This window comes from Scophthalmus maximus, chromosome 6 (assembly GCF_022379125.1).
Source record: "Scophthalmus maximus strain ysfricsl-2021 chromosome 6, ASM2237912v1, whole genome shotgun sequence".
Classification (NCBI taxonomy): Eukaryota; Metazoa; Chordata; class Actinopteri; order Pleuronectiformes; family Scophthalmidae; genus Scophthalmus; species Scophthalmus maximus.
The window spans coordinates 15493924-15507649 of record NC_061520.1 but is presented as its reverse complement, the minus strand read 5'-3'; the positions used below and the strand labels follow the sequence as shown (position 1 = coordinate 15507649).

Here is a 13726-nt window from a genome sequence, read left to right as displayed (position 1 = left end):
GCTTTATCCTTCTACTCTACCACATTTCAGAGGGAAATCTTGTATAATTTAATCCACTACATATATCTGACCATTATGGATATACAGTATATATATATATATATATATATATATATATATATATATATATATATATATATATATATATATATATATATAGCTGGTTGAACAGCTTAATCTTGAAAGTAGTAACTGTTAAACACTACAATATCTCCCTGTGAATTGTTGTTGAGTGGAACCGCATTAAATGGAAACTTTGGGTATCTCAAGTTTGTACATGAACACAATATTTTTAGTAAATGTACCGCAAATTAATACATGTAATCATTCATTCATTTATTTATATTCAACATTACGATAATTATCCTTTTTTGAAATTGAACTATCACAAGGCTATTTTTTCATTTTTTTCTATTTATAAAATGGGCAAACACATGATTAAAAATCGAAACAAAGTAAACCCATATGAGCTCACACAATATGACTGACTCCTCCAAATCACGTTCACCTGCCTCGTCTCGCGAGATTCCGGCAGCTGTGGAGTAAACGTCACTGATCTCAGCTAGCTAAGCTGAAGCTAGGCTAACTAGCCGCTGAGCGCTGCAGAGGGACATGTCGCCAGTCAAACACGTTTAGTCTCAATGAAGGATCTTCCAGAGTGACCGGGCCATGGAGCTAAGAAACATCAAGGACCAGGTAGTAAACGAAGCGTTTCGTCGCTGTCCAAGTTACCGTGAGACGACTCGCAGGACTTCTCGCACAGCTGGCTAGTCACGGGGGCGACATGGCGAGCAAAGTTTCTTACACGGCTTGTTGTTAATGTCAAACGGTTCCTGCCACGCAACATTGGATCATGTTTGTTCTACATTTGCACGGTCGGTTGTTGCAGAACTAGATGTTTGAAGTTAGTAATGCATCCAGATCCTATCATCCGTAGGATTATTGTTCCCCCTGTTAGATGATCCCCAAAACCTTCCAAAGAAAAAACCAACAGCCTCCACCAAACCTATTCCTCTACTAAATAGCTACGTGTGATTATTGCTAAATGTAGAGGACATGTGTTGATATTCTCATCCTAAGCAAAAAGACATTTCACTAATCCTGCTTTCAGGTGATTTCCTCATCAAAAACAGATTGCATCCATCGTTTTAAAACCATTTGCTCAAGTCAATTGAATCATCAGAAGAGATTGTTATTTACTCACGACGTATTGACATCTCGGTCGGATTCTGTACATATTCATGATCCCAGGAGGTTATAAAAAGTTTGCTGATGAAAGCTGTTCACCTGAAATTGTGTTTTAGTCCTGCTGCTATGCTGCACTGCTTCTCCTATCTAATGAGCCATAAAGACATCAACCCAGTTTTAATATAATTTGATGTATTTTGTATTGTTCATTATCTGTTTTGCATGTCAAATCCCTCTTTCAGTCTCCAATGGTCCAAGCTATATTCAGCCGAAACACAGAAGAGGTGACGTTTTTATTGAACCACAAAGAAGATGTCAATTCACTGGTAATATTATCCCACATTAACTCAGCAGTCATAATGTTTATCAAAGTTGTCATACCAAATTTTCATGCATTATGTTTTGTGCAATCGGTTTACATGTGTAATTCTGCCGTCTGCACACAGCCTCCCTTTAAATGTAAATTCACGTATGTTTGTGTTTAGTTAACAGTTGTTGCTAAGAAAGTTTTCTGAATTAGTAGAAATGTTTCATGTGAACGTTCAGAATGAGCATCTAAAAAAGTTGTAATTGCACATTAACTGCTTTAACATTTTGAATCAGAATTTACCTAAATAATATTGTCGCACAGGACAATCCTGTAAAATGGAAGAATATGTCCTTTTTTCCTTTCAGGACCAAGAACAAAGCACACCACTTCATGCTGCTTCTTATTTGGGTGATGTCCACATTATGGACCTTCTCATTACTTCAGGTAGAAAATGATTTATTTTACTAAGAAGCATATCACTATCACAAGTCTTCTATTAAGGAATGCAATAAGTCATTTCTAACCCAAAACCATTTCTAACTAGCCTAACTTTGCTTTTGCTCTATGTTCCAGATGCAAATGTCAACGTGAAGGACCAGGGTTTGCTGACTCCTCTTCATCGAGCAGCTGCCTCAAGAAATGAAGTATGTCCCTTTTTTTCAAAAACACAAAAAGGAGAATTTGCATATAGAGTCATTTCTAAGACCATCAGATATTTAATGTTTAATTGATATGTTCACTTAATGTTGCCTTTTTCTCTCAGAGGGCTGTGGAGCTGCTACTAAAGCACAGAGCAGAGGTCAACACGCGAGACAAATTCTGGCACACGCCTTTACACATGGCAGCTGCAAACTGGGCTGCAGGTTGTGCTGAGGCTCTTATACCACATGTTAGCAGTCTGGATGTTTGTGATCTGTCAGGGAGGACACCACTGCATCATGCAGTGCACAACGGCCATGCAGAGGTAAACTGTAAAGTTGATAGTAGTGTGTAGTAACGTTGTAGTAGTGTCATCTGTAATCATTTCTCCCTTTATCGTTGATAGTAATAATTTCACGTCAACACAAGGCTTGACAGTAGATCTTCTTTAAGAAGTGAATAATGACTGTGGAGCATTTTCTTGGTTTAACACAATATTTATTTCTCTGAGACCAAAATATAACTAGAGTCTTGTTTGAATAAATGTGTGTTTGCTAAACTTTCGCCAAGAAAAAAGGTGCCGCTCTCCATTAGACTTTAGAGTTGGATGAGATGGGTTGATAGATACACTGGTTGACCTAGTTATTGTGTTTTTGTAGATGGTGACCTTGCTCCTGAGCAAAGGTGCCAGTGTGTCTTCCAAAGATAAGAAAGAAAGGCAGGCAATCCACTGGGCTGCTCACCAAGGTAAGTGGTTTCACTCCCCTTAACATCCCTAAAATGTACGGGTCACATTTTTCCAGGCTACAGGCAAGCAAGTGAAGGGGGTGTGTTGTTATGTGCGATCATGGCAGATGCTTGTAGTAAATGTAAGGCTCTTCTTTCAGGACATGTGGAGGTCATGAAGCTGCTGGTGTCCCACAGCGCCGATGTGACGTGCAAGGACAAGCGTGATTACACTCCGCTCCATGCAGCGGCCGCCAGTGGACATTTAGACGTCGTCAAATATCTGTTGAGGCTGGGGGTGGAGGTAAAGTGGCTTAGTTGCAAAACTATTGGAAATTATTTTCCCCATTTTATTATATTATCAAAGCTGCTATTTATTTTAAATGCTGTACAGGCTTACAGCTTTTAATGTGCCTGATACTGCTGCAGATAGTATTTTTTGGATTTGTCTTTTCTTTAAAGACAACATCTGGCTCAGTTACTCTCCCAAACACTGCAATTTGTATTTTTAAATGCTTTGACACTAGATTAGGCTTCAGTAATGTTTGGTTTCATGCTGTTCTTTTTCTATGTCACTTTTTATGCTGCTGTATCGTCTGTAGTGTGTAATCTGCTTTTTGCTTACAGGGTCATCTGGTTACATAATGCATCTCTACTTTCACAACTGAAGACAACAATTTGAGATATATTATGTACTTGTCTCTGAAGTTAAAGTTAAATTGTCAGAAGTCTTTTTTTAATTTAAGACGTCTCCGGGTTTTAATCAGCAGAACCAGCAGTGTTTCTTGTGCGGCCAAACAAAGCTTTGATGTTGACAAATCATGTTTCATCAAACATTTTCCTCCTCTGCCTCCCAGACTGACGAACCCAACACTTTTGGGAACACGGCGCTCCACATGGCCTGTCACACAGGACAGGACACCGTGGCCACCGAGCTGGTGAACGCTGGTGCCAATATCAATCAGCCCAACTGCCACGGCAACACACCGCTTCATCTGGCCGCTGCCTCGTCAAGCGGGGTGCTGTCTCTTGAGCTGCTGATCAACAACGGGGCTGATGTCAACATGCAGGTAGAGAGCTTGTTTTTACTGAAGTGAAAAGAATAGAAGAGGGTTTAAAACAATTGTTACTTATTTATATTTATTGGTCCAGAGGATTAAATCTGCGCTTTAGAGATAATGTTGATTTATGCCCTTTTTCTTCTTCATAAAACATGTTTTTATTTTCTCTGTTAAACAGAATAAAGAAGGAAAGAGTCCTCTGCACATGGCTGCTATGAATGGACGCTTTACAGGCTCCCAGATTCTGATCCAAAATGGTAACATAGGCTGCAAAATAATATTTTCACAGCATCCTGTTGTAGTACAGGACAAATTATGAATGAACTGCATTCTCACAACGCTCTCCAACTCAAAGTATTAGAGCATGTCCTCATCTGAAACACTTATTATTATAATAATATTAACACCATGTTTATTAACACCATGTTTCCCTCTGCGTCTGTGCACAGGTGGAGAGATCGACTGTGCTGACATATACGGAAACACTCCTCTTCATATTGCTGCCAGATACGGTCAGGAGTTGTTGATCAGCACTCTGCTGACAAATGGTGCAGACAAGGCCAGGTAGGAGATTATTTTGATGACAGTCTTACACTGCAATACGTTCAAATGGCATTTGTTTTCTCACATACAGCCCCTCAAGGAAAATAGTGCATTTCTGAAAGCAGCTATACACATACATACAGATTTAGTTATTTCAAGTGATTCTATAATATTGTGCTTGTTAACACAACTAACTAACTTTGAAAAGAATCGGGGGGGGAAAGTTTGATTTTGCACTTATTTTCCAATATTATGCAGAAAATGGCGTTCTAATTTATCTGATGCTGAAGTAATTAATCTTTCTCATAATCTCTGAAGACAAGGGATTCATGGGATGCTGCCGCTCCATTTGGCGGCGCTCTACGGATTTCCAGACTGTTGTCGAAAGCTGCTGTGTAATGGTGAGAATCTGTTCTGAGTCATCAAGAGCCAATTTCGAATTCATTTGCTTCCTTGTTGCATTTTAAGCACTGACAACAACTCACAATGTTTCCACTAAAGTGTCATCGTGTAATGTTTAGGTCAGTTTTTCAACATGGCGCCGTGTCAATCGTCGTCAGTTGGGTTTGATATTAACATCTCGGATGACCAAGGTAGGACCTGTCTGCATGCAGCTGCCTCTGGAGGGTGAGTGAACACACACACACACAAACACGTAACTCTCAATTAGTTTTAAGAATACATTTTATGAATGTTAATCAATTACTTTCAAATCTATATCTAACTTTTTATTTATTTGTATTTAATTTTGTGTTACAGAAATATTGACTGTCTAAACTTGATCTTAAATACTGGTGCTGAACTGGACATAAAGGATAGTTTGGGAAGGTAAACTGCACTAAATAGCTTGAGCTAAGAATTTAATTCATCGATACCTGAAATCACAGCTATCCACTCTTGTTCCTCGTAGATCTCCTTTGCACTATGCTGCAGCCAGTGGAAACAGCCAATGCACAATCTCCCTGGTGAGAGCCGGTGCAGATGTCAATGAGCTGGATCTGATGGGCTGCAGCCCTCTGCACTACACTGCTGCTTCACACACCTTCTGTGGGTGAGACCGCACACACACTTCGATATTTATTAATTGATGACTCCGATATATCAAGGACAGCATTACGTGGACATTACGTTGTTGATAATGACTGACCTCATTCAAGCAAGTGTCCTTTTTCCAACAGTGGGAACACAAATTCTGAGCCTGACTACAGCGGGGAGAAGCAACAAGAGGCCTCTCTGTAAGTTACACATTGTTGTCTTATACAGGAAGTAGATACTTTCCATCAGTCATAAAGTCTGATATATCTGTCTTTTCAGTGTATGGCTACTTAAAAGCGCATTACCTCAGTTTACATCTCATGTTGTGTAATTAAGGGGAAAAAAACATGCATAGAATGCTTCTATCTGACGTAAAATAGTGAAATCAGACTAATCTTTCTATGTTATTAGACTTTTTTATGTCACTTTGCTTCAGCATTTTTTTTTGGGATATTTAAAAGCAAATACTAATGACACAGAAAAGGCATGTTTCAATTAATGGGAACTTTGGGAGTAAGTGGGAAGTTTCAAGTAAGGTAAATGTTTGTCAAGCGCATCATGAACACGATAATTTTTGCAAAATTACTTTTGGAAGAAGAATAAAAACCAGACAGGATTCCTAATCGACCTTTGACTCTGTGTGTTCAGGTGTTTAGACTTCTTGCTTGACAACGGAGCAAACCCAACTCTGAAGAACAGTAAGGGTTACAGTGCCGTCCACTATGCAGCAGCTTATGGGAACAAACAGCACCTGGAACTGGTCAGTCCTATCTTTGATTTAGATGCATTCATTTAAATGAATCAATCGCACACTAAACACAGTTTTCCTCTGACCCTCTTGCAGCTCCTGGAGATTTCTTTCAACTGTCTAGAAGAGGTTGAAAGTAATATCCCCGTCAGTCCTTTGCACTTAGCTGTGAGTAGCCACTCTGTTCACACCATAATGTAGAGTAGCCACGCTGTTCACACCATACGTGTCAACTCTTTTGAGTGAAGACCACATATGAATACCTTTGACTCTTTGACTACTATTTACATACATTCTGCTACTGCAGGCGTACTATGGTCACCGCGAAGCGCTGCGTTTGCTGTGTGAGACACTGGTGAGTCTGGATGTGCGGGACATTGAAGGCCGCACTGCCCTGCACCTGGCTGCTCAGAGGGGTTTCGCCCCATGTGTGGAGGTGCTGCTGAAGCATCAAGCCTCTTACAAACTGAAGGAGCACAAGCAAAAGAGGACCGCTCTCCATGCTGCAGGTGAGCATGTATGCGTGTGATTTTATGTAAAAGATCATTAGAAAATTTAGAAAATTATATTGTAACTTTATTTTATATGCAAACATATCTGAGCTTCACTGCTGATATATATTGGGTATTCACGTGTATTATCCTTGTACTCTTTTCCCATGTGCAGCTGCTGGAGGCCAAATGGACTGTCTGCTTTTACTGGTCAACAGGGAACAAAGTAGCGACATCATTGACAGTCTGGATACACAGGGACTGTGAGTCACTTATTATTTAATGCTATGATTTTTTTTGTTATTGATCATTAGACATTCTTTGCTTTAACATGCAGCTTGTTAAATGGTAGGTATTAAATGGATACTAATTAGACAGTAGCATATAAAGGAACTAATTGACTTAAAGGTTGTATCATAAATTATTTTCAAAGGTATTAAACAAAGTACCAAAAAAAATCTGTAATAACCTGATATTGTTTTATAATGTTACTTACAGTACTAAACATTTTAAACATTAACTTAAAAAATATTAAACCCATTTTTTGCTACCTTTGCATTAAATGCTGATCTACAAACCTGATATGAATTTTACATATGAACCCTTTGTGTTGTTTTGGTCTGTGTGCAGGTCGGCTCTCATGCTGGCGACTTTGGGACGTCACACTGACTGTGTCCACATCCTGCTGGAGAAAGGAGCGAACGCTGATGCTGCAGACATAAAGGGCTTCACTGCACTACATAGAGCTGTACGTGTATTTTCTCTGTGTCCTATCACTTTTTTTATCTACAATTTATACCTATGCAGAGGGAAATGCATATTTTTACAGCATCTGCGATGTTCCAGATGTTGTCTTTCCTCTCACATCATATGTTGTGTTGTCCGTCTTCAGGCCATGTTGGACAGTGAGGACTGTGTCTCTGCTCTGTTGGAACATGGGGCTTCTGCTCTTTGTCGAGACTCTCAGGGAAGGACCCCGCTGCACCTCGCAGCCTCCTGTGGTCACACGGAGCTGCTCCGCAGTTTGCTTAAGGCTGCTTTGAAAGCTGACCCTCTGGACTCCATGCTAGACCACAGAGGCTACACGCCCACCCACTGGGCTGCCTACCACGGTGGGACATCAGGGAAAGAATTCATGTCCAATTAACTTTGAACTAAAAGATATTTGCTCAGTTTAAAAGACTAAATATGAACATGAATACATTTACAACATGACAATAAGAGCAGCACCAGCAGAGTCTCCAGCTTTATTTTTCATCCACAGCATTATTATAGCCTCTAAATCATTTCTCAGTTTTATCACTTGGCTATCTTGTTTAACACTTGCATGGCGAGATACTCTATTACCATAATTTTACAAAGAATTTAATGTCATTTGCCGCTTTGTTTCCCGTTTCTACAGGGCGTGAAGGATGTTTACTCATTTTACTTGAAAACAAACTTTTTAGCAACCAGGAAAGAAATCTGTTCACACCATTGCACTGTGCTCTGTGAGTATCATAATAAATGTAAATGCTCATCATAGATTTGTTTAGTAGACATTCGAACAATAGATATAGTGTGGTTTTTAAAAAGTAATATCTTCCTCTGTAGAGTTAATGGACATGGTGTTGCTGCTGAACTTCTAGTGAAGACAGTTGGACCTCAAACTGTTAATGTTAGTGATGCCAAAGGAAGGTGGGTTCTGCTCTATTGTCCATAATATCCACAGTACTTTCATGATATGTTAAAAACCTTTGTGTTGGGTATTACAAAGTTTTATATTTATATATATATATATATATATATATATATATATATACATATATATAGTTATGTTTGATTGAAACCTCAAATTTATGTATAACTAATGTCGAATACCTTTTAAACTTGCTATAGTTTTCTAATATTTAAATGTACAAGTTTCATAAATTTAAAGGCAGTATAAACCAGTACTTAAATCATTAATACCTTCCAGTTCAATATACTACCTATGCAAGCTTCTGCTAATGAAGAAAAAAAGATTTTTGTTAGATTTATAAATTCATCCATGTGGGATACACTTTTATATGGTTAAAAAAAAGATACTTTTATTTTGTGTCAGTTTTCCAATTACTTGCAGAAAGCTGCCAGTTGAACAGTATATATTTTCCTAGTGAATCTGTCTGTTCTCCCAGTGATTTGTGTATGTATGTGCGTTGTGTAACTGTAGGACCCCGCTGCATGCAGCTGCCTATTCAGGAAACGTTGCTGGGCTCCAGGTTGTCCTGGCCCAGGCAGGAGAGGTGGACGCTGTGGACCACTGTGGGTGCTCTGCTCTGATGGTTGCTGCTGACTGTGGACAGACCATGGCTGTTGGTATGTAACCAAAATCCCTGATGTCAGTCTGTTGAAGTGTGCAAATTATTATTTACATGAAAACCCATCAAGACTACTTACAGCTCAAGAAGAGGATAAAAAACACAACATTCCTGCAAGAGGTCCTCACTGTCACTCCTCTATCCCTGTCTTTTTATTTGTTTGGGATTGTGTTGTCATCATGTCTGAACATTTTCATTTCGCTTTCTCACGTGTTTATTCATACTTGCAGGGACACTTGCAACTTCTTTTTGCACTTACTGTTGTTAACGTGGTTGTGACCCTCACAGTCTTCACAATTTTTTTTTCTTTGATGCACAATAAACATAATTTTCCCTGTTGCAGTGTTCCACATAAAAAAGAGACATGTAGATGATTCAAACATAAAGACTTTGTGTTTGTTGTGAAAGATCTGTCTTATTTTCTTCATTTTCAGAATTTTTGCTGCACAAAGCGAAGCCAGACCTGACCCTGGTGGATGTCAATAATAACACAGCCCTTCACCTAGCCTGCAGCAAGGTCACACACACATACACATGCATTACCTGAATACATGCAGGGGCACAATAACTTTTGCATATTTTATGATAAACTGTCAAAATATAATAATCAATAATCAATCTTGGTTTTCAAAATGTCATTATAAAACTTTATATATCACTTTACAAGTGCTTTAAAGTCAGTAAGATATCAAATCAAATGAATAGTTCAATTATTAAACAAAGGGCTTATTATACTAAATTTTTAATTCTTTTAATTTCAAATTACCTAGTTAAACCTGAAAAGGCTCATAACAGTAGGGATGTCATAATGTGCTGCTTTAACATTCCACAATGTGTAATTCACAGTGAACTTAAAAATAAAGTTTTCATTACATTTTGACAACTTAGTACATTCAAAAGTAGTTTGTACAATGTTGATTTTTTTTTCTGCATGTTTTATTCTGCAGGGTCATGAGATGTGTGCCCTGCTGATCCTTGGAGAGATCAGCGACTCCTCCCTCATCAATGCAACAAACAGCGCTCTTCAAATGTGAGTTGTCTTGATGCACTCGCCACTGTTGTCGAATTCTGTCAGTTAAGAAAACCACTGATCAAATTATGGAAGCTATTAGATTCGAATTTATGCATTACACAATCAACCAGTATGGATTCTGAGGCTTAGTATTAAGAGTCGTATTACACATACAGGGTGTGGATGGATCACATAAGTTAAAAGTGTAGGGCATGAAAATATTGAAATGTAATCCATCAGACAATTTAGACTACTGGAGTTGAGGTTTGACAGTGCAGGCTCACAGGAAAGGCTCCATTGAGCTATAACCTGGAAAAAAAAATTTTGTTGATGTCATTGTCACTGGAGCTACAGGCGGTTAAACAAAGGTGCCACAGATTCTTCTCACAATTCTGTGTCAAATGTTGTGTAGAAATTAAATTCATTGTGATGATGCTGGTGAATATTTTTCACTCATGATGGAAAGCACCCTGATATAAACATCCTTTCAATATGTTTCACAGTTTAAGAAGAAAGTTTCCATGTGTATAATATCGGGTACCATTGACCCCAGCAATAGTGAATTCACCCTGCGAGTGAATTCTTTAATATGGCTTCATGTGTGTCTTTCTCGTGTAGGCCACTTCACATTGCAGCAAGGAAAGGCCTGGCAACTGTAGTACAGGTGTTACTGAGCAGAGGAGCAGCAGTCATGGCTGTAGATGAGGAAGGTAAGCAGAAATAATTATAATCCTTTGCTACAGTACCACGCTGACCTCTTTTCCATGCCAAACATTGTCACTGATATTTACTTTTCCTGTTGACCCCCTGCAGGCCACACACCAGCTCTGGCCTGTGCACCGAACAAAAATGTGGCCGACTGTCTGGCCCTGATCCTCTCCACCATGAAGCCTTTCCCTCCCAGTGAGGCCGGCGGTGGTACAGCCTCCCACTTCAACCCCATCCTGAAGAACTGTGGGATTGCTGCCACATGTGGGTCCAGTGGAAACCTTTGTCACGCCTAAGTTAAAAACCATTACTGGCCTGCATGCGTGTGTGAAAGAGTGAAATGTCATCTTTGTGAAGCCCAAAGTTTCCATGTGTAACCACGCACATACATGTGTGGTCAGGCAGAGCTTCTTTTCTCACATATCAAGACAGTAATACTTGTGTGTCACATGCAGCTGCACACACACTATGTGCTCATGCACCAGTAGCTTAGATGACTTCTCTAGAATGTAGTCTTACACATGATTAATATTATTAGCAGAACCTTTAGATGGTCTTTTCTGTTATTTGAGTTGATTTTAGAAGCACTAACCATTAGAAATTAATGGGAGTTTTACATAATCATACTACACAAGCCTACCTGAACCACAGATACTGTCAGTATTGGCTCAATTTCTTAGCTAATTTTAGGCTCACCAAGGCTGAAATCTCCAATTTCATCCAGAGGGGGGTGTGTGTGTGTGTGTGCGTGCATGTGTGTCTGCATGTGTGTGTGTGTGTGTGTGTGTGTGTGTGTGTGTGTGTGTGTGTGTGTGTGTGTGTGTGTGTGTGTGTGTGTGTGTGTGTGTGTGTGTGTGTGTGTGTGTGTGTGTGTGTGTGTGTGTGTGTGTGTGTGTGGGTGGCAAGTGCTCTTTTGCATAATTACACATTGCTTCTTAATATACTTTGATAATTCATTATCAAAATATCTAATCTAACAGGTGCTATAAACCCTTTATGCAATTATTAAGAATCTATTTTCTTATCCTGTCCAGAGTGTAGCAGACACTACATTGATATAAAGAACCGTATTAGTCTGATATTATTATGTTTTACATTTCAGTTGAGAAAAAATAACAGTCACAAGCATCATATTGTTTTACTGATGTAGTTTTTCTGAGTTAAGTTTATATATATATGTAGTTTTTAAAATGAAGTTAATCTTTTACTTGTATAATCTTGAAAATCCCAAATAATTGAGAATGAACCTCAGGTCAGTGTGTACTGTACAGTAGGTGCAATAAGAAGCACATCTGGAGCTGGATGTTGCATAACATGTATAAAGCGGGACAGAAGTTTTTAATAAGCCAGAGACTAAAGCAAACAGAATATAATCTTTCAGGCTTTGATCACGAAAGTTGTGTATCTTAAGTAAATCTAACATTTCACCACATCTCCTCAGAATAAATGTAATTTTTTATTGAATTATGTTTTGAATGAATGAATTGAATTAAAGAGCAAATACATTCAAAGAGCCCCAGCTATCATCTTCAGGCTGTTATGATCAGCCCTCGAAACCCAGAGATATTTATTTTTTACTGATAAAACACCATGAAAAACAGTTAATCTCTTGTTTTTGAGGAATGAGAACTAATGAATGCTTTGCTACTTTAAGGATTTGCCTGCTATGAAATCGTTGTTTATCGACTAATCAATAATTTCAGCTCAATGTTTCACGTTTTTTATCTGTACAATTAAATGGATTTTAAGGAACTGTTCAAGTTACATGCCACTAACTGAAATCACTGTTTTCAAAAATGTTTTTTTTGGTGGGTGGAGGAAATCTCCTGTAGCAACACTTCCTTCATCAAAACTGACTAGAAGATCATTGTCCAGCCATCATTTTACAAATGAAATGAGAGAAATTGTCAGAGCTCACAGAATTCAATTTTTTTATTTTTTATTAATTATTGTTTTCACTTGCTGAATTCTTCTTGGCACAATACACCTGTGCTGGTACAAAGATGTCACTGCCTCCGTCTGTAACGATCAAGGTTTTATAAATTGAAAGTGTGCATTAAGTGTTTACCTTTTTTTACATTTGCACTCTGACATAAAAGTTTACATTGTACAGTCAGGAATCCTCCTTTGAAAATATGCAAATATTCTATCAAATTTGAAAGTGCATTTTACAAATTAAACTTTCATTTAACAGTAAAGCACTATCCTGTGAGTGTCTCCTTCTGTCTTTCATTTGGAGTAAAGTAGTACAAGTAAATGCTTGTTTTGTAGTTAAATGTTTTGAATATTGTTGTTTGAGGAATTTCTGTTTCAGCCTTTCATGTGAACAAATCAATCGTCTTCCCGAACATCTTTGAGATTTCAGAGTACAACAAACTGAATACTCTATGTGGTTTATGTGGATGGCATTCATATGAGAGACAATAAATAAACTTGCTCCAATGTGAAGGTTTAAGGTTTTTTTCTTCATGTAAAGTCAAAGCAAACAAATTGCCTCTCGTTAGACCTTGTGTCTCTAATAGTCAGCCCTAGTGCACCACTACTTAATTTAGCCCTATTATCATCAGAGGCTTGGCTCACTGTGGTGGGGCTCTGGCCCCAATGCCTCTTTGGCAAGCTAGAAAGCTCAAGTATTGTCACAGAGGAAAAATTAATTCTGACCAATCCCCTGTGCAGTAAATCAGTTTTTAGCTCAGAGTTTGTACACATCACTGATCTCAAGCCTCAATGCATCAAGCCAACTGACATTTTATCACACAGAAGGCTGTGCTGTCTGTGTGAGTGTATTGGCAAATTCACTTCAAAAATGTTCCAGCAATGATTTTCATACATGACAACACGGAGCTCAAACGTGTCCAGTTTGAGCAGTTAACAAGACAGACTGAAGTTTGCTTTTGCAAATCGTGCTGCAGTCTGAACAATTTTG

The 13726-nt window shown here is 38.6% G+C and overlaps 1 protein-coding gene across 1 annotated transcript; it reads left to right on the top strand.

Moving 5' to 3' along the window:
• The first annotated feature begins 537 nt into the window (after positions 1–537).
• LOC118309691 (serine/threonine-protein phosphatase 6 regulatory ankyrin repeat subunit C) lies at positions 538–13248 on the top strand. Its single transcript, XM_035632088.2, has 28 exons — positions 538–696; positions 1431–1514; positions 1864–1942; positions 2072–2142; positions 2262–2462; positions 2797–2884; positions 3025–3167; positions 3721–3933; positions 4103–4181; positions 4374–4488; positions 4786–4868; positions 4989–5094; positions 5227–5295; positions 5378–5518; positions 5646–5702; positions 6151–6262; positions 6347–6418; positions 6558–6759; positions 6917–7004; positions 7372–7489; positions 7634–7853; positions 8144–8231; positions 8335–8418; positions 8933–9078; positions 9515–9597; positions 10028–10110; positions 10711–10802; positions 10906–13248. Exons 1-28 carry the CDS (start codon positions 670–672, stop codon positions 11094–11096), a joined length of 3135 nt encoding a protein of 1044 aa, XP_035487981.1. The 5' UTR covers positions 538–669; the 3' UTR covers positions 11097–13248.
• The last annotated feature ends 478 nt before the right edge of the window (positions 13249–13726 follow it).

Coding starts and splice junctions, on each gene's coding strand:
- LOC118309691 (XM_035632088.2), top strand. CDS start 670: ATGGAGCTAAGAAACATCAAGGACCAG. Junction 5,703..6,150: donor AAGCAACAAGAGGCCTCTCT/GTAAGTTACACA, acceptor CTGTGTGTTCAG/GTGTTTAGACTTCTTGCTTG. Junction 9,598..10,027: donor TTCACCTAGCCTGCAGCAAG/GTCACACACACA, acceptor TTTATTCTGCAG/GGTCATGAGATGTGTGCCCT.